Below are 26382 nucleotides of genomic sequence, written 5' to 3'. Positions count from 1 at the left end.
GGCAACTTACCAGCCTGTAAGTGTAGCTATGGTTTCGACAGGCGTTCGTGTGAATGTGTTTACCGGAATTTATAGGATCTGAATGTGATAAATGCATTACAAACTACATCGGCGGCTGGCCAGTCGAGCGAGATGATTAGTGTGTCCATGTTAATGCAATAGCGGTAAAGCTTCAAAGCATGCTTAAAACAAAAAGATGAATTAAAAGCGAGTTAAGTCACGTAGTTTCCTTTACCTCCTCCAAAACTCCAATATCCAAAAACCAGGTGCGTTTCTAGATTATGCAATGACCTCCTTCCTTGTTAAGGACGCTGTTTTATTCTGTGGTAAATCACAGTTTTTTTCATGGGTAAACAAACGTTTTTGTTGCTGTTGAGTTGCGAGGGAAAGACATTCAGATGCGACGGCAAGTTGAAATGGTAATTGTCCCTGTGCATGCAGTTTGAGCTCTCATCTATTTGGTCGAGAATGTGAAAGTGTTGACGCTTTTCGGGTTTGCAAAGTAATATTAGTAACTAAATTCTCCTTAATGACAGGTGTAACTGCGAGCCTCAGTGGGCAGGGGAAATGTGTGAGCTTCCCTGCGTGAATGGAACTAACTATGGCAACGCTTCAGGCTGTATCTGCCATCCGTGTTTCTCTGGATCTGGGTGTAACCTGGAGTGCTCATTGCACGGCACATGCGTCAACGACGCGTGCGTCTGTGACAAACTTCAAGGATACAAAGGCGCCGTGTGTGCAATCCCAAGCTGTCCCGGGTGGCCTAAGGACTGCAGCAATCATGGCACGTGCAACAAAGCCAACTTAAAGTGCACGTGTGATCCTGCGTGGTCTGGTCCTGCGTGTGACATCCCAGACTGCCCCGGTACGCCTGACTGTAATGGGCGTGGCTCGTGTATTGCACCAACCAATGACAATGAAGCACCCAAGTGTAATTGCTCCAAAGGATGGATGGGTGTTGCTTGTGAGCTTCCATGCCAATTTGGGACTCCAACTAGTAACCATATTTGCGTGTGTGATCTATGCTACAATGGTGCTGCCTGTGACATGCTGTGCTCAAATCATAGTTCGTTGTGCGTGGATGGAAAATGTGACTGCGGATTTCAGGGTTGGAGAGGACCCTTCTGCGAGAAGAAAGGGTGCCCTGGATACAAGAAAGATTGCTCGGGACATGGACAATGTCTGACTGCATCACAAACGTGTATCTGCGATCCAGGCTGGAGTGGTTAGTGTAATTACTTGATATTTAACTACTATCTCACTGTAAGGAGTAACGGTATCATGGGAACGTTCTGCTTAATGATAGTTACATTTTTGACTTTACTCATAGACTCAAATGTTACAAAAAGATTTCATGATTTTGAAGAAATTTTTTTTGGACGTTCTCTAGTCATTCTACAGTCATTTTTGTGTCAAGTTATCTCTTAATGTAGGTCTATGCGTTCTTGTTTTTGTAGTCGAACATACTTTACTTAATTTGACAAGATTTGTTGGCTTACAGTTAATTTGGCTAATACGGTAGGAAGGGTATAGGAACTTCCTAAAATGCAATTGGGGTTGGTTTACTATCTTCACGCCGTCACTTGCCACATGTCACTTGCTATCAAATACTAAAGAGAAACAGTAAACTAAACTACGAATAATGAAATGTTTTGGTATCTCGTGGAAGTGGCGAGGCTGCAAAATTAAACGTTATTGCAGGCTGTAGAAATTTTAGGAAAACCTAGTTGATTTAAACTTTTTCTTGGTTTAGGTATTGGCTGTGAGAAAACGGACTGTCCGGGTGACCCAGACTGCAACAACCGGGGCCAGTGCATCCCAGCAGAGGTCCCTTACTGCGGCAACTGCCAGGCAGGGTGGGCAGGAAGAGCCTGTGAACTGCCTTGCGTGAACGGTACTCAAAACAAAGACGATCCAACCGTGTGTGATTGTGACCCCTGTTACATTGGACTGGGATGTGATGTGTTCTGTTCCAATAGGCCTAACGCTACTTGCTCTAAGGGTCATTGCTACTGTGGTTTTGAAGGATGGCGTGGAAAATACTGTGAAAAGAAAGGCTGTCCTGGTCTCTTCAATACAGACTGTTCTGGGCGTGGCACCTGTAACAGCGCTACTCAGACTTGTGACTGCAACCCAGGTTGGGCTGGACGGGGATGTGAACAGCCAGCTTGCCCTGGTACGCCAATGTGCAGTGGACATGGGAAATGCGACACCATTGGGTCTACCTCGTTCTGTACTTGCGACAAGGGATGGATGGGTCGAGCTTGCGAGACCAAATGTGAACATGGTACGCCCCAGAAAACAACCGATGGTTCTTATCTCTGCCGGTGTGATGGATGCTACAGTGGAGTAACGTGTGAAGTAGAATGTTCTGGACGTGGTAACTGCACAAATGATGCCTGTGATTGTGGTTTTGAAGGGTGGCGGGGTCCCACTTGTAACACCAAGGGTTGCCCTGGATGGGGTTCTGACTGCTCAGGACATGGGTCTTGCATCGCTGCTCTTGGCATCTGTTACTGCCGACCTGGTTGGTCTGGAAGAGGCTGCCATATACCTAAATGTGCAGGAGGTGGGAACTGTAGTGGCCATGGTTTGTGCGATGGAATCTCTCACGATCCTCCGGTTTGTGCATCTTGTGATGCTGGTTACATGGGAGAAGGCTGTGAGCAACGCTGCATTAATGGCACAGTCGTGAAGTCACCCTCTGGGGATACTTGCAGCTGTGACAGCTGCCACACTGGAGTGGACTGTGGTACGGAATGTAACGGTCACGGCAAGTGTGACCAGGGTAAGTGTGTCTGTGATAGCGGATGGAGAGGACCTAAGTGTGAAACAGTGGGTTGTCCAGGCATAGGTGTCGACTGCACTGGACATGGCGTCTGTCTACTTGTTACACAAGAGTGTGATTGCTTTAACGGATGGAAAGGAGCTGGCTGTGATATTCCCGATTGCCCCGGAGTGCCAGATTGCAATGCACTTGGAACCTGTTATGGAGGGGTTGATCCACCGATCTGCGTGAACTGTACTAGTAATACAATGGGTCCTGCCTGTGAATTTCCGTGTATAAACGGCCATGAACATCCTCCGAACAGTGTGGTTTGCAAGTGTGACCCGTGTTTCAGTGGATTAGCTTGTGATATCGAATGCTCTCGACAGGGGACTTGCAGCCAGGATGTTTGCCAATGTGATGCAGGATGGAAGGGCCAGACATGCGAAACCTTAAACTGCCCAGGTGAACCAGACTGTAGCGGACGAGGCGCCTGTGTTCAGCAGGGATCCCCCGCAAAGGCTGTGTGCCTTTGTAATCAAGGCTTTGACGGCGATGACTGCAGTAAACTCGTTTGCCCTGGTCAGCCTATGTGTAGCAACAGAGGGTACTGTACGTTACAAGGCAACTTACCAGCCTGTAAGTGTAACCATGGTTTTGACGGGCGTTCATGCGAACGGTGTTTACCGCAGTTTACAGGATCTGAATGTGATAAATGCATTACAAACTACATCGGCTGGCCAGTCGGTTGCAACGTTTATTGTGTCCATGGCGACGCAACAGGGCAAAACAAAGATATCTGCACGTGTCACTATGACTCCAACTTAGGTTACTGGAATGGATCAGCCTGCGACCGTTGTGTGTTCGGTTGGGGATTACCAACCTGTACTTCCTGCGACGGCGCGCACGTAGGAGAGAGATGTGACATTGACTGTGTCACTGCGCATGCTCAATACCGTGATGAACTTGACGGGGAGGGGGGAAAAATACCAATTGAACCAATCGTCAACTGCATAAACAGCACTGATCAAGGCGCGGTGTTCGCCTGGTTTGGATACAACAACAAAAATCCTCACAACGTGTACCTAGAAGTGGGACCAGACAATTTCTTCGCCAGACCTTATCTAGAGATCGTTCCTGGTGGACTGGCTGGATTTGTTCGTAAATTAAGCGGATCGGAAAATGGAACTAGTAACCTAATACCATTAGCAACTGAAAATTATGGGCAACCGAGCAAGTTTGTTCCTGGGAGGCACGACAAGGTTTTCAGAGTGAGGTGCGAGAATAATTCAATTTAGCTAATTTCCAAGTTTTCACCTACACTTTTTTTAAAAGCCAATAAGATGATGAGAGCAGAAGATAAATTCCTAATGTTCCATTTATATGAGAACTAAAACTTTGGAAACACGTTTGTAATCTACTTTAATTATCCATCGGTAATCAAAGATGGTATACAAATGCGTCTTGAACTTTGACTTTACCCGTTTTCACAAACCTTTGTATACGTGCGTGCTTTTCTGTAAATTAAACAACCTAATGGTACAATAAATGAACAGCAATCTCCAACTTTATCACTAAAGTAATTGCACACCATATAGTTGAAATAATTGCGAGCAAAAAAAAAAAAAAAGTGTTGTCCTCGTTTACTTTGTAATAAGATAAAGTTTTTAATATAATTTCACCTTTAAGACTGTAGCTACCTTTTCTTTCTTTGTTCTTACAGACTGCAAGACTCCAACCCGATAGCCTGGGTTCTAGCTTTTCCAGTATCCAATGAGAGAAAGGCAGCGGTGGTGGACTCATCACTGATTCACTCTATGAGATGCACGGACAGCTCAGCTCCGGCTAACAATGTAAGTGGGAGTATCTTGGTGTTAGTGTTGGAACTGTTTTATTTCAGAGAGCGATTGTCAATCGAATGTGGAGATTAAAGATCTCAAACTGGCTTGCATGAACCGCAAAGACCAGCAACGTGACTTGCTGGTCAGCAAAACACGATACTTGATCAGCCTCTGAAAACCCCAAGGGCCACCCCAAACATCGCATGTTTTCAAGGGAATCTACCACTGACCAGTGCTGCATTGTCACGAGGTTAACCTTGCCTAAATTGCCTTTAGCCATATCTTATTTGCATTTGCTTTGAGTTAGCTTCATTATACTTTTCAAAATATTTGCTCCTGATAAGTACAACCAAAATCTATCGGGACTTGCTCGCACGCATTTTTCCGTGTCGTGTTTCACTTCATATCTTGACTGGTTCATTGTGTTATTTACGACTAATATGATCAGCCAGAGTAGTTACTTTGTTCAACAAAGCTAACGTCTGAAAACCACTCTAAAGTTGAAAGCAGGAACCAACAATTAACAGCGCGATTTTCGTTTGACCTTGAAAAATGGTTTCTGGCAAATTCCGTGACTGTTCGCGTTTTGTTTCATCCGCCACAAGATAGGTAAAATGAACAAATCGAATTAAAACTGCATGCGTACGTTTTCTCTCTAAAGAACACTCTAATATAAAACAGATTGTTAGATTGATCAAGACAGATCACAGGATTGCCAAAACTGAGTAACGTCCAAGAGGAATATCGAGATCGAGATGGAAACAAACCAAAAGGAAAGTTAAACGCACAGTTTTTTGTTCGCACGGAGTCATTTCAAGGTCAAGTGAAAATCGCTGTATTAAAGTGATTATGAAATCACAATCAAACTCGTTAGGTTCCGTTAGGTATTGTCGAATTTAAGATTAAGTGCATATGAGGCTGCAGACCAGCATGGTTTTTCTTTTAACGTTTCTGGTCTTGTTTTTTTTTTTTTCCTTTTTTTTCCGAAAAGTGTTAAAAAAGTCCGAAGATTCCGTAGAAGACTGGAAAATCTCAAGCCCAGGTCACCAGTCCACTTTGTCATACCTATGCTATGAAACACTGCAGTGACGAGGGCCTACAAACGTGATTGCGATGGCCGTGGAATAGATTAAAAATTCAGAGCATAAACACCAGCTCTTGAAATTTCTGTTCATCCGTATAGTTATATGTTGTGGGATAAATATGGTATGCACTGAGGTCCCCAATAGTTAATATACCTGTCTTCCCACTCCAGGTGTCAAGCGAATCCTACACATGCTCATGCCGCGATGGACACTGGGGCTTAGCATGTCAGCATGACTGTCCGGGTGGGCCATCAGCGCCATGTTCTAACAACGGCCTCTGCAACAAGACTACAGGTTTGTGCTTATGTGATCCTAACTGGCGAGGCGACGTGAACTGTACTACATGCTCACCAGGTTGGCACGGTGCTGATTGCTCTGTCATCGTTCAAAGTCCAAATAACCGTACTGCAGCGGCATTTGGGCATGGCTACGTTGTTACGCTCGACGGAACTGGATACAGGTTTTTGGGAAATGGTGAATATCACTTGATACTGTCCTCGTCCTTTGAAGTCCAAGCTCGCATGGTGACATGCTTTTCATCAAGTTCATGCTTCAACGCTGTAGCAGTGAGAGTCGAACAACATACTCTACTAGTTCATGCAAGGTTTGCAACCCAAGACGAACCTGTTATCTATGTCAACGGTAAAATAAAATATTCTCTCGAATTTAACTTTGGACCAGCAAATCACAAGTTTACGTTTAAACGCACCTCGCGCCTGCAGTTCGTTCTCTCCTCGACTTATGGTGTTCAGCTTATTGTTCGGTTGTACAACCGATACCTCGATATTCATTTGCGTGTTGACAACCAAACGTATTGTCAGACCACTCAGGGGCTCTGGGGTAGCTGCAATGTCAACCCATTTGACGATTTAACCAACAGAAATGGTGAAGTAGTTACAGCGCAAAATGTCACGCAGTCGTACTTGCATAAATTCTATGGTCCATCCTGGCTTGTGTGGGCTAGAGACAGTTTGTTCCTCTATGACATCAATATCTACCATGAGCATAGAGATCTTTACGGTGGAGGCTACGCTCTGTATTTCAACAACGCTGGCGCCCAAACTGGGGACATCTTCAGTTTCTCCGCTTCAGACATCACTATCGAATTTATGGTTCGTGCAGAGAGCCAAAACGGTACTCTCATCTCGTACACGACCACAAAGATGTTTGCCATAGTTTTGGAATCTGGGAAGATAAAACTACGGTACGAAGACGTCATTCTGGACACCTTGGCTGTAATTGAAATACACAAATGGAATCAAATTGCTCTCGTTTGGTCTAAATCAACGCGCATCCTTCAATTCTACCACATAGACGACGCTGGTCGTGCTCACAGTCGGAACTTTCCAATCACGAGTAGTGTGAACGTGTTTCAACCTGGAGGGATCTTGGCCCTAGGCTATTGCTTGCCCCCTCCTTCTGGACTAGGAATACCACTCAAAGAAGGATTCATTGGACAAATTGACGAGCTGCGAATATGGAACCAAAAGCTAGACCCGTTATCGATTTCGGCCAACTGGAAAAGAAACTTGGACTGCACCACACGAGTTCAAAATCTTGCGAGTCTTTGGAAGTTCAATGAAGGCTACGGTACAGTGGCGTATGACTGCGTTTCGAGCGCCCACATAACATTCCAATCGGGCGTTTGGCATGGACCAACATGGTTGTTCTCGACGGCTCAAATTCAGCAATTTTCATTTGATGTTGTTAAAGCGTACAGCTTCAGATTTGGCAGCAACTGGATGAATGTAGAGCTGAAATGCTACGACCTTATCTTCCACTCTTCGTTAAGAGCACAGTACACCATGCTAAACACCGAAACTCTCTGGCTCTATCACATGTCGTGTGTGGCATCTGTAACGCGAGGCAATCATGATAGTTATGCATATTGGTCAGTAATGGCTGTTTCGGATTTCTATCAATTGTTCCACCAACAATCGTCGTGGTATGCTCAGAGCCTATGTGACAATGTATCTGCTGTTAACTTCCCACAATGGTACGGGCAGAGCTGTGCGAAACTCTGTAGATTTGGCCTTCCAGAACGTGACAGTTGCGTCTGCATGAAAGGGTTTTTCGGTGGTAACTGCACGCAAGAATGTCCTGGCGGATACTATTCACCTTGTAGCGGCCAAGCGTCATGTAATAACATCACTGGAAAATGTAACTGCCCAGTTCCGTCAAATGTCACCAGCGATTGCAGCTTGTGCAGTCCAGGATGGGTTGGAGCTGATTGTTCTCTCGCACTCGGAGGAAATAGAAGCCGCCCAGACAACTTTACTTGTCAAGGTTTTGGTGCAGCACATTACACAACATTTGATGGCGTTGGATACACCTTTGGAACTTACGGAGAATTCTACCTACTAAAGAGCAATCACTTCACCGCGCAGATCCGTCAAATCCCTTGCATTAGTGGTTCGTTTTGTATTTCGTCGTTGGCAGTAAAAACCGGTTCCACGAGTCTGGTGATAAGAGCCTCTTTCGATGGTAGTGGAAAAGCATTGGTGTGGTTGAACAGTAGGCTAACGGACACCACCACTTTTGACTTGGAAAATGACTTTAGGTTTCACAAAACATCTCCACAGGGGTATGAAATTGTAAATAAAGCGGCTGGAACGATAACACTTAGAGTGGAAGCCTCGCAAAAGTATTTATCATTCGAGATGACTTCTGTTTCTCAATTCTGCACCGTAGCTTCGGGCCTTTGTTCCTCCTGTGATTCAAACATCGAAAACGATTTTACAAACAGCACGGGTACAGTGTTCTGGGGGCAGAGTATTTCACAACGGGTAATCATCGACATCTTCAGCTCCCAATGGAAAGTTTCCGTCATTGACTCACTGTTTTTATTCGACTACACCAGCTACAAAGAGCGAAGAGAAATAACCTCGAATGGATATGCATTGAAGTTTAATGGTACAGTGGCATCCAGTGGTACACTACACACCTCTTTCACCAAAGGAAAAGACTTTACACTTCAGCTGTTTGTCAGAGTCCATGCTTATGGAGGTACGATCTTATGTTATGCCAAAGAATTTACCTTCGCCGTTGTGAATGATGTCAAGGTTAAAGTACACGTGGGCAGAACTGTGTATGACGTAGGAATTACACTTCCTTTGGCAACCTGGGTACAAGTGTCCATTGCATACAGTTCGGCTACAGGTAAGTGAAGCTGGCTTGAATTTGTTACGTGTCTTGTTTGTACTTGTTCCTTTGTTAGGTCCGACAGTTTGAATTTTCACTTCTCTTTAGTGAAATCACGATTGTCCAAACTGATAGTTGGGGAATGCCAAATGACGATAGCATTAAGGCAAACACACTGGGACTTACAACTGGCGAATTTGTTTAGGGGAGTCAACAAACATTTTTCTCCTGTAAATTTGTTACCAATGAAAACCCTTCAATGCATGATTAAATTATTTGCGCTGTTGTTTATGAAATCAGTTCAATTGATGGAGAGGATCGCAGTGTTCGAACCTTAGAACGTAGCTCCACTATAATACAAGAGGAGAGGCAATTCTTCCTAGTAGCCAACGGCGGAAGAAGAAACTGCGATACCCACTGAAAGGTTGGACAGTTAAACCTGCCGTAGCCAAATGCAGTCCTCGGCTAGTGCCAATCCACGGAGACAGATCTGTTAACATTATTTAGAAGTTTGTTTGAGTATTAGTTGCACATTATAAAGTGTACATTTACACTGTAGTACTAGACTTAAGTATTGGGGATATAACATTTTTTTGCCAGTAGTTGTTACTTTGAACGTTTATCATTTTTTTGTTTTTGTTTATTTTACTTGCATTTTCAAAAAACTACAGATAAACGAAAGCTGCAATTTTTACACGCAGGCCAAAGCAACAAACCTTACAACGATGTCTACCTTTTTATTTCAGGAGTCCTAGCCTACTATCAGCTCGATTCACAAGGCGATCTCTCCACCAAACAGATCTACATCGGACCTAACCTCTTCACCTCTGGTGGTACTCTTTGGCTTGGTCGCTGGCACATAACACAGCAGCACATCACAGGTGTACCATTGCAGCCATTCTTTGGAAGCATAGATGAACTGCGAATCTGGACTTTTGTTCTGGACACTGTGCTCATCCGTCAGAGTTTCGTTATTGTTGTCACAGGCAACCAACCAACTTTAAGTGCCCTGTGGCAGTTTGACGAGGGGGTTGGCAGAGAGGTGATTAATCGTATAGCTAGCTCATCAAATATCTACCTGCCTCAAGTGATCAGCAGTCGACCTGTGTGGCACTTTTCTTATATCCGAGATGTGTTTCCAACGGTAGTCACAAGTGCGGTAGTCCAATATAGAAATGCCACTTTCGGGTCGCTTGCCAGCAAGCTGTGCTTCGAACTTATCTACGACACAAGACTGCAAACTCTATGCGGACAGCAACTAGCCACGACTGTTCCTCAGTTTTACTATCAGGCATGTCTTGCTGACATCCATTCCTCTGGTTCCTTAGACACCGCTTATATTGTATTGTCAGCTTATGCAGACTTCTGTCAGACTGTGCTTCACCTTCCCTCTTGGCCTGCTCAACTTCTGTGTCAACAATTTCCTAAACGACTTCCTCGGCAATGGATCGGTACTGACTGTTCCTTCAAGTGTATATTCGGAAATCCCGACGCACGTAACGCGAGCTTGTGTGTTTGCACACGAGGATACTGGGGCAAAGACTGCGCCAGTGAGTGTCCAGGAGGCGGAAACTCCCCTTGTAACGACCATGGCAATTGTGACGTCAACAGCGGAATGTGTGAATGTGATCTTAACTGGCGAGGAAATGGCGACTGTAGTAACTGCACTCCTGGTTGGACCGGATCTGATTGCTCTGTAGCTGTTGCGACAACACAGTTACCAACGTGCTCCGCTTTCCTCGGAGGACATTTCACCAACTTTGACAGTGCTCACTTCAATTTCTTTGGAGTTGGGGAGTTTTGGTTTGTGAGAAGTGCACGCTTTAATGGACAGTTCAGGCAAGTGCCGTGTCACAATGGCGAAACACGTTGTATAAACGCAATAGCATTCTCTTTCATTTCTGGATGGAAGCTCACGTTCCACGCCCCTTATGAAGAAACCGACCGGCCTGTTGTTTGGGTGAATGGAAGCATAGCAGAATTCAGTTCAACAAAGATCTACATTTCCAGTGAAATGTCGCTGGAGCAGACGTCCTCAACTACTTATGTACTAAGTAGCCTGAGTAAAGATCTCAAATTCCAACTGCGTGTAGTAGGAAGAGGGCTGGTGATCGCTGGTCATACTAATCAGTCCTTGTGTGATGGGACAAACGCATTGTGCGGAAATTGCGACGGAAACAGAGAGAACGACTTCAATGTGACTGCTGGTGGGTCTTTGGAGGAAACGTGGCGAGTTTCCATTGCTGATAGCCTTTTCGTGTACAACTATGGAATTTACAAAGAAGAAAGAGTCGTAACTGGCGCCGAATACGCCTTAAAGTTCAAGCGAGTTGGCGTGTCTACGGATCTTATGCCTGATGTGTTAAATGCCCCTGTTATCACAACTGAAATGTTGTTTAACGTGATTTCTAGGTCAAATCCTGGAGGGGTCCTTTTCACTTACAGCAAAGCCATAACATTGACGGTGTTTATTGAGGTGACCTTAAAAGTGCGAATTGGGTTGGAGATCTGGGACACTGGGCTTACTCCTGAGATCGACACCTGGAACCAAGTCACCCTCGTGTACCATAACATCACCGGCGCAATCTATTTCTACCACATTAATTCCATTGGTGTTGTTCGTCAAGCTACCCGCACTATGATTCCTGGAGTATTTAAAAAAGGAGGCAGTACCATCTCAATAGGGCAATGGATTCCAGCTCTGGAAACCATCACCGAGGAAGGCGATCGTTTGCCGGGTTTCTTTGGATTGATCGATGAAGTTCGCTTCTGGAATCGTGAATTCAGTTTACATGATGTTAAGACTAGTTGGAGAATAAACGTGATTTCCACCGCACGCCACATCGCTATTTTGTGGAAGTTCAATGAAGGACAGAGTAACGTTGTGCACGATTTGGTCAGTGGCGTTCATTTGTACATACCATCCGTACGCAGAGCACCCCGGTGGATCTTCAGTTACGCTAATATCAAGGTTCTTCCCGTAACCACTGAAATCACCTTCCATACGACTGAACTCAGAGTCAAAGCAGAAACTTGGTGCGATGAACACATCAAAACGTCGTCCCCAAGTTACGCTTGTGGAGCTCTGGGCGGGGGAACGATATCTTTCTATGTTAGGGCGTGTTTAAGGGTGATTGCGTCAAGTCGCCAGGTGTCACTGGGAGTCAGCGTTGTTGTAGCCTTTGCAGACACGTGCCAATTACAACTAAATTTGGCTATTTGGCCGGCGAGACAGATGTGCAGGTATTTTGCTTTTTTCATAGTAATGGTATTTTTTAAACGCGCTCCCACCACAATTTTAAAAGTTAACAAACTCCAAAACATTAGGGAATTCGTGTTTTCACATGCCAAATGTGCATTAAGGACCAGGCTACTATTAATAGCATAGAATAATTTGGCAATAACAGTAAACAACGCATATCTGACAAACATTAACACGCCAAGTTTGAGTGTGTGAACATTTAAAACTGTAGTTGAAAAACATGGCGCGGATAGATTGAGTCTTGCCAATAGTTTACCAACATGTTTTGCAACTATTGCTCCAACCATTGTTGCTTTCGCTCACTACTGGCCCGCTCAAGTTTGCAAAATTAATTTGCATTTGATGGCGCCTTAAGTAATTCGCCAAAGATTAAAATACACAGGAAATTGTATGTACAACTTTCATGAATTGAGTATACATCTGAGTATGTTTGTAATAGAGTACCTTTATAAAAATAAGAAAATCCGTACCAGTTTGTAGCCTTCCATTTCCGGACGTTCGAATTTTACTGAAATACCATATTGCTTGCATATTCAGGAAACGTCGTCGTGCGTTCCAAAGGGGTGGGGCTGAGGGATAAGGGGAAAATGGTTATGAAATCTATCCACTGGGTAAAAGTAAACATCGAAGTTATCTGAGTCATTCATCCGGTTCACAATTTGAAAGAAATCCTGGTAGATTCGGAACATTCCTTACGAACACGGGCGTGCCTGTGATTGAACGTGGAAATGGTGGTCTGTAGTAATTTTATACTCCTTTGTGTGAATAGGTATGAAGTCTTCCAAAGTTCAAGACTCATTAACTGGATTGGCGTGAGCTGTGACATTCCATGTACCTTTGGATACCAAATTCGAGGACTGTACGGAAGATGCAAGTGTGACCGAGGTTTCTGGGGACCGCGGTGTGACGGAGCCTGCCCTGGTGGGCCCGTGAATGTCTGCAGTGGGCATGGACGTTGCTTAAGTGGTATGGGAACATGCAGATGTAAAAGAAAATGGCGAGGAGCACTTGACTGCAGTAAGTGCACCCCTGGATACGTAAGCAAAGATTGTTCAGTTGCTATAACATCACCAACAGAAGAGCTCCCGATAACATCGGTCTTTGGAACTGGTTATTATGTGACTTTGGACGGAGTTAAAATCAATGTAAACGTAGCAGGCGAATTCAACGTGCTGGCCCTGTCTCGCTATGGACTCAGTATCCAGTTCCGCCAAGTGAGAATCGGTAGATATGTGCGTTTAAGATGTGCAATTGTACGTGTAAGGGAAAATGTTATCGCAGTTCACAGTAGCATCGGAATCGTGGGTCAAGTGTTGATTACAATGAATGGTTTTCCTATAAATTACAAAACTCTTATTTCGTTGGGAGTTTCAGGGTTTGTGTTTCAACGGATGTCACTTAACAGTTATACCGTAACGGGTCCAGGAGGCTTCCATTTTGTTATAAACTCCCTCGCAATACACTTTGATGTCTCCATCACTATGGACAGATGGCTGTGTCGAGAAGCTTGCGGCCTGCTCGGAAGATGCAGAGATCCTGGATTAAGCGTGGCCCCCTCAAACTGCCCTACTGGAGGGGGAATCTTAGATACTTATGCTGACATTACAACTGTAACTCAAGATATACTGGTTTCCTACGTGAACAAGTGGACTATCCCGCGTAATGAAAGCTCTTTTGGTCCCATTTTAAACATCTCTGGTGAATCACCATCCGTTAACGGAGGAGGAAGCTGTCTTTTCTTCAATGGTACGTCAGTCGTGTCGGCACCCATAATCAATGTCTTCAGCGGTAACTACATCACGGTTCAGCTCTTTGTCAAGGCAAAGGACCCAAAACTCTACGGAGGAACTATTATCTCATACGCCCTCAATAAGACATTTGCAATAACAGTGAATGGAACGATCCGGATTTACTTTGGTCCCATTGTCATTGACACCAAACTCGTGCTAGAAACTGAACTTTGGAATCACATCTCGTTCGTGTACAAGCGCACTTCAGGTCTCGTACAGATCTATTTGATCAATTCCATAGGCGTCATTCAAACACGCGTCTTTTATGTTGGCGTTGGGATATTTCCTGAGGGTGGTACATTATCCATCGCTCTCTGGCAGATTACCACAGTTTCTCTCTCGGTACCCGGCTTTGTGGGTTGGGTGGACGAAGTAAGCTTTTGGAACAAGCGATTTGACTCTGTTATGATTCAGGAAATCTGGAATACCAACTTGCAGATAAACACACCAGGAATTTCCCTTCTGTGGAAGTTCAACGAAGGACGTGGCTTCGTTTGCCGTGCGACCGTAGGATCATTTGACTTCAATCTTGCAGCCCCTCCCTTTAGAGGTCCAGTTTGGTATCCTTCAGATGCACTTATAGAAACGTCTGCCTTCGAAGTACCAGAGCCTTCTGAGGATGTCGTCGACAATTCAACTGAAAAGCTATGTTCAGAGATTTTCCTCAAAGGTCCTCTCTATGACGAATGTTCCAACGCGACGGGAGGATCTGATTTCTATTACGAAGCTTGTATCGAAGAAGTGTCTTCCTCGGGAAGTCTCGACTCAGCTTTAACAACAGCAACTGCTTTCGGAGAAGAATGCCAAGCTGCCCTTAATCTCTCAACTTTACCTGGAAAAGATCTTTGCAATGTGCTACCCCAAGGGCGCTTTGATGATTGGGTTGGAATAAACTGTACAACGAAGTGCCTAATCGGATGGTACTCTGATGGAGCTTGCAGGTGCGATGGCGGATACTGGGGCGTAAATTGTTCCAATGTGTGCCCTGGAGGTGCATATAACCCTTGCTTCGGCAATGGCCAGTGTGATATTGCAACCGGCAAATGCAGATGTCATCCCAACTGGCAAGGAGACCAAAACTGCTCTACATGCACTCCGGGTTGGAGAGGTCCTTCCTGCTCTGTCGCCATGTCAACAAGAGATCCATCCGTTGCAAACAATACGTTCAAAATATGTACCATTTCAGAGAGAGGCTACGTCACTGGCTTTGATGGCGCACTCTTCACATTTACAACAGTAGGAGAGTTTATGATGATTAATTCTTCCATCCTTCAAGCACAAGTTCGACAAGTACCATGCGAGATTAGCTCCGTTTGTATAAATGCGATTGGTGTGAAGTTCAATGGATTGTCCGTCAGCGTACATGCCCCATACGAGAGTAACTCAGAACCACTTGTGTACGCCAACAATGAAGACATCAGTGCTGGCGGAGAGCCCACTAAAGACATGCTGGCAAACAATGTGAGCATTCAGCCAATATCAAACACTGCTTACAGGATAGTTATTTCAAACTATTTGTCCATACGAACAGTCTTCACGGATCGATACTTGACTGTGGAATCCACGGTATCTTTGAGCTTCTGCCAAATTGCTGATGGCCTTTGCGGTTCTTGTGCTGAAGTTAAGCTGGGGCAAAACGATACCCAAGGAAATGACAGTTCTGTGTTCTCTGGAAACCGGCCAACGACAGTTTTAGAAGGGGTTGGAGGAGCAACCGAATCTAGTGGTGACGTGAATAGATTTGTCAAAGAAAAACTCTCCGTGAGAAAAGAAACCCGATCAGTTATTGTCATCGACGAAGAGGTTCGCAAGGAGACTAGGGTTATTTACGGTGGTATCTACAGTCTCTATTATCGATTTACGGCAGTAGTGACACAGGGCCTAGTTCGCCTTTTTGTGAGTGAAACAGTAACCTTCCAGCTGCTGGTGAAATCATGTGATCCTCAGGTTTGTGGAGGTACTTTGATCTCGTACACGTCCAATGTGACAGTTTACATCAGTAACCACGTAACAGTTAAAGTTGTCATTGGGTTAGATGTCTACGATACCGGAATTGCCACTGAAGCTAATGTGTGGAATCAAATCTCTGTTGTATTCGTTCGTGCAAAGCTGGAACTGTTTGTTTTTGTTACGTTCTCCTCGGGGCTTGTGCAGATACGAAAGTTCAGTGTGAGCGTGGACCCTTTCCTTGCTGAAGGGACATTTGCCATCGGCATGTGGCAACCTGCCTCTGGTTCTATCAGCGTTCAGCCAACTAACGTATTCTACGGACAAATAGATGAGATATGTGTATGGAGCATACCTTTTGACTATTCACTGATTCAACAAAGTTGGAGAGCAAATGTTCAACCTAATGCCCAGTCACTTTTGAATTTGTGGAAATTCAACGAAGGCGAAAATACCATAGTAAGAGACCTTGTTTCTGGTGTTACGTTGTCATTCCCGAAATATCCTTTAGGAAAGCCGAAGTGGGTGTTCTCTGATGCACCCATCGCATCCGTGGTCGCAGTGAATCCGAACGAAAACAACGCGACTTTGCAGGGCATCGCTACAGAGGTGTGTTTCGAGTTCATATTTAAAGGGCCAATTCATGCTGCGTGCCAATCGCTGGGCAACGTAACAATAGAATTTTACTTCCGCGCCTGCGTACAAGCGGTAGTGGACACTGGAATAACAATTCAGTCGATCGATGCCGTGATAACAATATCAGATTATTGTCAGAAAACTCTTGGTTTGCCGTACTGGCCAGCTCAGTCGCTATGTAACAAGTTCCCCGGAAAGCGTTTCCCCAACTGGATAGGAACCAACTGTACAATCCCGTGCATTTTTGGCAAAGCCTCAAACAACAGTGATGTTTGTGTATGCGATCCAGGTTTCTATGGAGAAAACTGCTCGGGCATTTGTCCTGGAGGGAAAGGACGCGCTTGTAACAACCACGGAGTCTGCGATGTTGTGACAGGAAAATGCCTCTGCGAGCTAAACTGGCAAGGAAATGAAAACTGCACAACCTGTTCAACTGGTTGGGCTGGAACGGACTGTTCAACGGCAGTCACCCGATGGCCACCTGGCAGTGTCTTAGTAGGCGTAGGCACAGTGTCCCTTGGAGGGCACTTTACATCGCTAAGTGGCATCAGCTACAGCTTACACGTCACCGGTGAATATTACCTCATATACTCCATACATGTTTCCGTGGTCGTGCAGATTCGACTGGTGTCGTGCTTCCAACAGTTAACCTGCATTAATTCCATTGCGCTGAAAATATCTTCGCACAATGTTGTCTTGCACGGACCGTACACGTCTGGTGGAAATCTGGTAGTTTGGTTAAACGGGAAAGTCATTGATATTGACGTGCATCAAATAACTCTGCAAACCTACGGGTTCGAAGTCACCAAAATCACAGCATATTTGTGGGAAGTGAAATACACAGGACTGCGCCTGAAAATACGAGTCACGGGACGGTACTTGAGCCTAAGCACAAACGCAGCAGGATCAGTGTGCAAATCAGCGATCGGTCTACTTGGTTCTTGCAACCAGGGTTTGCTAGAATTACTGGTGTCTTACCATCCGAATACAAACTGCTCTGAAGGAAGCTTTACGTTCAACGTAACAAACCAACCAGATAGTTTCCGCCTAGCAGACGATTCTGCATCCTCCTTGGGGCAAAATGCATCCAGTAGGAAGAACAAAACCCAAGAACTTATAACATCGCTTATTATCACAAAACTCAAAGTGAAGGCTTGCCATAGTTTATTCGAGTACAAGTATAAAGACGTCGTTGAATATCGAGACGCAAACGCTGGCTATGCGCTTTACTTTGAACACACAACAGTCGTTTCTGGAGTAATCTACAAGGCGTTCGTGTCCACGGACATAACTATTAAAATCATGTTCAAAACAATCCGTTACGGCGTCATCCTTTCTTATACCACAAGCAAGACATTCTTTGTCACTAACGAGGGAGGAAAGTTCACTATATACTACGGAGACAACGTTTACCCAACAAATATCGCTGCGGAGCTTAACGAATGGAACCAGCTAAGTCTCGTGTTCAGAAAATCGACCACGGTGTTACAATTCTATTACTTCGCATCTGGTGGACAGTTACATCGCCTCGACATTAACATTGGCGTGGATGTTTTTGTTCCCGGAGGAATTATCGCCTTGGCTGGTTGGATGCCATCCCTAGATGGATCCGGAATTCAGCCTGTTGAGTTCTTTGCTGGTTTTATAGATGAACTTCGCATATGGACGCGCTATTTTCACCCAGCGTTCATCCTTCAGACCTGGAACAGGTCGGTGAGTGTAGACACTCCAGACATCGCGCACGCATGGAAGTTTAACGAAGGTGAAGGAATCGTCGCGGTTGATAAAGTGACAGGAATGAGGCTGGAACTTCCTTTCAAACCATGGAAGGAGCCTGAATGGAGATATTCAGACGTGGTGTTGCAAATGCCATTTTTTGATCGAGAACAAACTTTCCCTTTTAAGAACAAAACGTTCCAAGTAGAAGCTGAACTATTCTGCAATAGGACACTATTAATGGGGGCACTGTATTCAAAATGTAACAGCTTGGGCCCAGGCGTGGCTACGTTTTACTTCAGATCCTGCCTGCGAAGAATTGCAAGTTTCAACTCCTTGTACATGTCCATGGAAGTGATAATAGCGTACGCTGACTATTGCCAGGCTATCAACAATCTTACTGTGTGGCCAGCCAAACCACTTTGCAATGAATTCCCTAGCAGGGATTTCCCTATCTGGTTCGGAAAAGACTGCGATCAAAAATGCGTGTTCGGTAAGAAGATTGACTCTGAGACATGCGTATGTTACCGTGGTTACTGGGGTCCGGAGTGCGCAAGCCCTTGCCCTGGCGGAGCGGACAGACCGTGTAACAACAACGGAGTGTGTGATAGCGTGACAGGCAACTGCGAGTGTCACGCTAATTACAACGGAACAGTGGACTGTGGCAGGTGCTCCTCGGGATGGACTGGGTCCGATTGCTCCCTTGCCCTTGTTACGCTTAGCAAGTTACACGTATCAATCGCGATATCATCTATTGGAGGCCATTACGTTACCTTTGATGGCTACAGCTTCACTCTTGTGGCTGTCGGCGAATATTACCTTATACATGTGCCTTCCTTGTCATTCCAAGTCCAAGTTCGTCACGTGCCTTGCAGATTACAGTCCGTTTGTGTTAACGCGATAGGAATACGAGTTTTTTCTGCTGTGATCTCATTCCACGCCCCCTACATCACTGGTGGAGCTCCAGTTATCTGGGTCAACGGAAAGCTTATACTTCTGTCGGGACTTATCACCAGTCTTGGAGACATTAAACTTGGCGTTCATCTGAAGTACACAGGACACAATCACTATCAAATCAGTTGGCAAGACAATTTTGCCATACACATTCGCATCGACGGACGGTACTTGAGTTTTAAGGTGGATGTGAAGCCAGCGTATTGCCAAAACTCGACGGGGCTGCTTGGTTCTTGCGACAGCGATCCCAACAATGATCTTACGGTTAGTTCCAACACAAGTGTCATTCCTGGAAACGTCTCTCAGTCAGTCTTGAATGCAGGGGTTGGAATCCACGCTCTTGTGCTTGAGATAGAAAGCTTAATCATCTTGAAGTACCAACACTTCCAAGAGAGGCGATTGCCAGCTGGAGGAATTTATGCCCTCCTCTTCAACCACACAGGAGCCTCGTCCAAGCCGCTCACGAAAACATTTATTAATAACGTAGATATCACAATTGAAATCCTCGTCAAACCGTACGGATTAGGTGGAACGGTTTTCTCGTACGCAGTCCTACAGTCATTCGCAATAATGATTGAGAACTCTATCACTATCCATTTTGGAAAAACCATCATAAATACTAGTGTTCCGGTCACAATTAAGAAGTGGAGTCACATATCGCTTGTGTGGCATCACAAGACTCTGGTGCTGGAGTTCTATCACTTTGACTTTTTGGGTAAGGTACAGCGCAGGTCCTATGTGTTATCCTCCAATCCGTTCCTACCTGGTGGTATCCTCTCTCTTGGCCAGTGGGAGCTCTCGCCCGGAGAGAACGAAAACTTTACAGTAACATCATTTGTGGGTATCATTGATGAATTCCGTGTGTGGAAACGAGCATTCAATCCAGCTCTCATACAGCAAAACTGGGGCATGAATGTTCTCCCAACGCATCCTGACGTCACAGGACTCTGGAAGATCAACGAAGGCGAGAGTGATGTCATCAAAAATCTCGCAACCGACGAGCACATCTACCTGCCGAGATCACCGTGGGAACAACCTTCATGGATATTTTCTGATGCGGACGTGAAGGCAAATTTTACATCCACTGACAAACCATTTGAAATATATTTTCCCAATAAGACACTGGAAAAGAACGCAAAGTCATTCTGCTTCGAACTCTTCTACAAGAGTCAACTTTATGACCTCTGCTATGGTGGCTTGAAGGCTGAGCTCGAATTCCATTACCTTGTTTGCCTAAAAGACATAGCAACAACTGGTTATATCAGTGCAGCCCTGACAGCTGTAATTACGTTCTCTGACCACTGCCAAGCTGGCCTGAACCTCACCACGTGGCCAGCTCAGTCGCTTTGCAACAAGTTTCCTGGAGTTCACTTTCCTGTATGGATAGGAGACAAATGTCACGTGAAATGCGTCTTTGGTGCGGCAGATCCCAGTGACCATAACCTTTGTGTCTGTACCAAGGGATACTGGGGCACTGATTGTTCCCAGTTATGTCTAGGCGGTCTTTTGAACACATGTGGAGGACACGGAGTGTGTGACAGAACCACAGGAGAATGCAAATGTGAAGCCAATTGGGCAGGTGATGGAAACTGCAGCAGTTGTAGTCCTGGATGGAATGGAACAAACTGTCAATTTGCTGTTAAGCTTGTTACCGGCATATCATCAACCAATATCGTGGTTGCATCGATTGGTGGTTTTGGCTACTTCACAACTTTCTTCGGTGTGAGTTTCACTTACAGAGTAGTTGGCGAATTCTACCTTCTTCGATCCATTCAGCGTAACTTCGTCATCCAGCTTCGACAAACTCCATGTGTAACGGATGGTACTTACACCACACTTTGCACCACAGGATTCTCGTTCGGTTACCATAACACCCATGTTGTCATCCGTGCACCGATCACAACGCTTTCAACGACGGTTCCCATCTTTCCTCTTGTTTGGTTAAATGGAAAAGTGGTTCTAGTTGATCACAGAACCCAGCTATCGGTGCATTTTGTCATGGTACGCATTTCCACGGTCACCTTTCACATCTTCGGTCCAACAGGAATTAAATTTGTGCTAACTATTGGACATAGCATTTCTGTGACGGTTCATATGCCAGCTATCTTCTGCCAGGACTCCACAGGCCTTCTCGGGGCGTGCAAAGATCATTCGTTTAACGAATCTAACAGTCTTGAGTCATACATCACTGCTTTGAAGACCAGTTCAATAGTTAACGGCTCTCAGACTTTATTCATGTATAAGTTCTTGCACTACCTAGAACACCGCGTTCCCACTGGTGGCGGATTCAACTTGTTCTTCGTGGATCACTCAGTTCGATCAGGGCCCATAAATTTTCCTACCTTCGATATCCTAACAGTTGAACTGCTCATAAAGGCGCACAAATCGGGAGGGGTCATCATTTCCTACTTAAGCCAGAGCATTTTTGCTGTGGTTGATAATGTGACATTGACAATCATCTACAACGGATCTGTTTATGACACTGGTTTCACACTCGAGATCGATCAGTGGAATCAAATCACCTTGGTCTATAAACGGCTGGTTGGAATCCTTCACTTCTACTTTTTTACCTCTACCGGAGAAGTCAGAGTTCGCGTATTCAAGCTTGACAGCCGTGTTTTCGGAAACGGGGGGGTCTTGGTGCTAGGGCAATGGCAGCCTTCACCTGGCTCAGACAATCTGCTTCCTGAATCGACCTTTGTTGGCGAGATCGACGAAATGCGCATATGGAAAAGACGGACGAATCCGGACCTTGTGAAAGTCAACTGGCGGTTGAATGTGCAAGTTGACACTTACCCAGATTTGCTTCACCTTTGGAAGTTCAACCAGGCCGAGGGAAGAGTCATTCGTGATTTACAAGGGAAAAATGACCTGTTCACAATCAAATTTCATGAACCGCGTTGGTCGTTCTCCGATGCTGACATTCCTCGCTTGAAACTAAAGGCCACTACGTTTGTTAATGAAAGGCTGCAACTAGACGCAGAGTCGTTCTGTTTCAGTCTTGTTCTGAGTGGAACCTTGTACGCCAGATGCCAGGCACTCACTCTGCAGGTGGCCCAGTTTTACTACAAAGTCTGCCTTCACGACATTTCAGTGTCACTGAATTTACACTCTGCCGTTTACGCCGTGGTTACTTTTGCCGACTATTGCCAGAGCACTGTAGATCTAACTGAGTGGCCAGCAAAGGAACTGTGTCATCACTTTGTGCTTCAGCGATTTCCATACTGGATTGGTTCGCGATGCACGACACGATGCGTCTTTGGTTATGCCATCACCGATGTCAACGCAACAGATGGTGTCTCCTGTAAGTGTCAACCAGGCTACTGGGGTGAGGATTGTTCAAAACTTTGCCCGGGTGGACTGAGGGGAACATGTAACGGGCATGGTGTGTGTAGTGTAACTAATGGTACATGTGAGTGCGAGCCACACTGGAGAGGTAATATTACTAATCTATCTGATGAAGATAACGCGGCATTACCTTGCAGTAGGTGCACGGATGGCTGGATGGGGACAGACTGCGCAATCGCAGACGAATCCTCTGTAGTCGACTCCTCTGAGACCCAAATGGCCCTTACCTTTGGCGATCCTCATTTTACCAGTGTGACGGGCGTGAACTTCCACTTCGAAGCGCCCGGTGCTTTCCAGCTCATCAACTCATCTGCAGTCGTGGCACAAGTGTTGATAGTTCCTTGCAATAACAGAATGAGCTGCCGACGAATCAGTGAAGTCGCACTACGTACCTCTCAAGTGATGCTCTTTGTTCGTTATAGTGATCTCGAGACACTCGAAAGTGGAACAGTTACCTTTGCGACTAACAAATCTTCTAAGCTTGAAAAGACTGATGAATGGGTAGAGGTTGCTGACATCAAGTACCGTTGGGTCAAAAGTACCATTCTAGAGGTAGCTTTCCTAGAGTACGAAGGAGTTCAGCTGAACGTCCTCACCTACAATGGTACTCTTGGAACTGCAATCCAAATGCCACAATCAATGAGAAACGATACAGATGGCGTTTGTGGAGCGAAAGAGAGCAAGTGGATAAAGGAGTACAACGACAGAAGCCTTGCGATGCATTTAATCGATCCCACTCAACAACCAGCTGCAAACGCTTCAAGTGAAACAAGAGACCAGCGTGTACTAAGTCAAGAGTCACTTGACCTTAAACTCGGCACCCAATTTCAAATAAGAGAAAAGGACAGTTTCTTAACGACAAAGAACGCCTGGCGTAGCTTTTCTGGCGCAGGTTACATGTTGGAATTTTCTTCCAGTAACACAGCTGTCATGTACGGTGGTAACTCGAGCTTACCCGTTCTCGACGAGTTTACCATTGAAATATGGGTATGCTTAGTCAACAAGGGATCGAGTGTTGCCCATCTTTGCTCGTCGAGCCAGAAACACTCTACAGAACGGATCGTCGGGATGCACGCCATCTTCTCTGCTGCGACAAGTGGTGGGAACTTCGCTATCATTTGCAAAGATGGAATACAAGTTGACTGGGATGAGAATAAACTTGTAACTGGTATTAACATCCACGAAGGTGTATGGACCCATTTAGCAGTGACATGGAGAAGAATCGATGGCCGACTGCAAGCGTTTGCGTACGCACAAGGCGAGCATCGACAATCAACGACGTTTGGTGTAAAGATAGGAAAGCAGTTCTTTTTCGACGGGTTGCTGATTCTCGGACGGTACATTCGAGAATATATGATGGACAGCAAGTACGACATGCGTGGTGCCCTGGACGAATTTAAGGTAACAACAATTTTATGAAAGATTAGCAAACCAGACACTTATTAACTGATCATCTCCGAGCCAACACAAAAATAAAGTAAAGTTCAGAACTGCTACCATGTAACTATCATTGTTAAGAAACCCACCGTCGAACCATGGAATGCAGGCATGTGTATCACTTGCTAAGTCGCACCATCGCGGTACCCCTAAACTTAAGTTAAGTCGCCCCAAACTGAAGTAACGTTGATTCCACACACTTCCCTTCCCCCCTCCCCCCCCTGACCCTTTTCTTACAGGTCGTTCCTTTACAATGTGTTTCCACGCAACTCGATTTGGTACCTCTGGCGACCAAGAAGGGAGATAATTTTGTTCGATTAGAAGAATGAACACAATTTCTCAGGCACAGCTATATTCTGTAGGACTATTTCTCGAAAGCGCATATCATAAAAAATCCAATTGTCTTTATTTCCAACAGGTGTGGCAGTATGCCAAGAACTTGGAACAACTCAACGCCTCGATGACCGTAAAGTTCGATGATTACCGTGAAGGACTGGTGCTAAGTGTGCCCCTTGACGAAGGAATGGGACTGACAACTGTGGGTCGCTTTTACACCCTCCTTCCGGTTGACACAACAAGTGCCCTTCAGAACCCCCCATCCGTTAATGTCACCACTGTGCAGTTCCTGGTCCATTCCGGTGAGTCCCCAGGATGGGCCCCGTCAGGTGTCCACATGACACCCTTAGCAAACTACAGCCTGGCGTTTAGAAACACGACTCTTGAAGAGCTAGCTTTGACGTTGTGTTATAAACAGTTCTACGAAGGAGTGCTCCAAGAGCATTGCAGTAAGGCCCTGGTGTCTCAAGCTCTGTTTTACTACGAGTCTTGCCTTGCCGATGTGGCCGATTCTGGGAGCATTGCACACTACAAGCTCTCGGTAAGTTTGTTCGGCTTCTACTGCCATAAAGTGCTCAACATCTCGGAGTGTAAGCTGTTCGGGACTTACGACGCTTTTACATGCCCCACCGAGACAGAAGAAACGAAAGAGGAGGATCTAACTCCAACAGAAATCATCGTCATCAGCGTTTCATCATTCGTGTTTCTTTGGTTTCTTCTCCTCATATTAATCGTGTTTTGCCGACGGAAAAAGAAGAGAAAATCCCAGGTAGAGCGCATCTATATTGAGGACACCAATGGAGAGCGGTCCAACAAGTACATCCCTGGAGACCAGGCTGACCATCCCCATGCCCATGCCATGAGGCCTCTCAAGGAGTTGCTGGATGTGTATGTTACAGATTCAGAAGACGAACAGAGTCCGGGTGCAACGCCTACACTCCCGCGCAAACCGCTGATACGAAACCCTGCGGGTGCAGTAGCACGGGATGAAGAGGATGAAGAAACCGCGGTGTAATATCAAAAGTAACAAAGCAGACACAAGTTAACGAGTTAAAAGTAATTTTTCATGTAATTAAAGAGATTTTAATGAGTGCTCTTAAGTTAAGTTTATTTAGAATTGACTATATTACCGCGAAGTGTTCTAACACTATATATTTTATGCGAGTGTTTTTGAATATATACTTTTTTTGTAAGAGCTACTGAAAACAGCTGTTAGAAACGCATTCAATAAATCGGAAGCTTGACCAAAATGAAACATTTTGGGTAGATCAATAGAAAGGAAGACGAAAGAATGTCGCCGTTATGTAATAAACTCGTTACAACCTTCATGCTATTTTAAACTTTAAATTATTATCTCGTTTTTGGACGGCTTGCGTCTACGAACGGCTAACTAGAGCAGCGAGTTATGTGTTTAGATTATTAACGTATTTCTGTTATCGTTTGCTAGGAAACTGCTCAGATTTGCATAACTTTGTAGAAACGCTCATAATTCTCACAATATTAAGTATATAACCAAGAAGTAGGAAGCTTAAAGCAATTTGTATGAAGCTAATTCGCGCAACATACATTCATATTTGAGAGCTTTTTTTAAAGATTAAAATTACTACAAGAAATCCATGCCGTGTGTCATTCAATCCACCATATGGAAAAACATGGCGGCTATACATTTTACCACAGCAATATCCTACGGACCTAATCCAGCCAATAAGCACATAGAAAGCCACAGTTTTTGAGACAGTTCGTTCTATACTAACAAGATTGTGTGCGCTTGGTCTATTGTGCTTATTCACGTATACCGCTTTCACATATTACAATTCCAGTGAGTTAGTGTTCATTGGAACTTTGCATGAGATACATTTTTACGTAAAATTAAAGTAAGCTTAAGTGTGGTGTTAATTGATGAATTTTTCCAATAAAAATATGTGTGCTTTATCTGGTTTGGAGTTCTACCTTGTCAAGAAACAGGCAGTAAGAGCGAGATGGAAAAGCTTAGCACGATGTACTTTCCGCCAGAAAATCAGAAGAGCTCGCCTCGTCTATCCTCGTTGCAGTCGTTGTTGACGTTACTCAACCTCGACCCCAAGGTCTTGGCGATCTTCAAAATGGCAGACACCGCCGTCTG

The 26382-nt window shown here is 45.1% G+C and overlaps 1 protein-coding gene across 1 annotated transcript in view; it reads left to right on the top strand.

Annotated features, from left to right (window-relative positions):
- Positions 1-26192, top strand: part of LOC146458394 (uncharacterized) — a 125707-nt gene extending 99515 nt beyond the window's left edge. The window contains exons 73-79 of the mRNA XM_085090786.1: positions 537-1225; positions 1754-4043; positions 4491-4620; positions 5864-8852; positions 9581-12077; positions 12866-23888; positions 24343-26192. Of these exons, the coding sequence (XP_084946912.1) occupies positions 537-1225; positions 1754-4043; positions 4491-4620; positions 5864-8852; positions 9581-12077; positions 12866-23888; positions 24343-25275 (20551 nt within the window). The 3' untranslated portion in view covers positions 25276-26192. The remainder of the gene's footprint in view (positions 1-536; positions 1226-1753; positions 4044-4490; positions 4621-5863; positions 8853-9580; positions 12078-12865; positions 23889-24342) is intronic.
- Positions 26193-26382: the final 190 nt, after the last annotated feature.

The sequence above is a fragment of the Pavona decussata genome, unplaced genomic scaffold, assembly GCF_977016875.1.
Source record: "Pavona decussata unplaced genomic scaffold, jaPavDecu1.1 SCAFFOLD_233, whole genome shotgun sequence".
NCBI lineage: Eukaryota > Metazoa > Cnidaria > Anthozoa > Scleractinia > Agariciidae > Pavona > Pavona decussata.
This window is presented reverse-complemented; position numbering and strand designations above follow the sequence as displayed.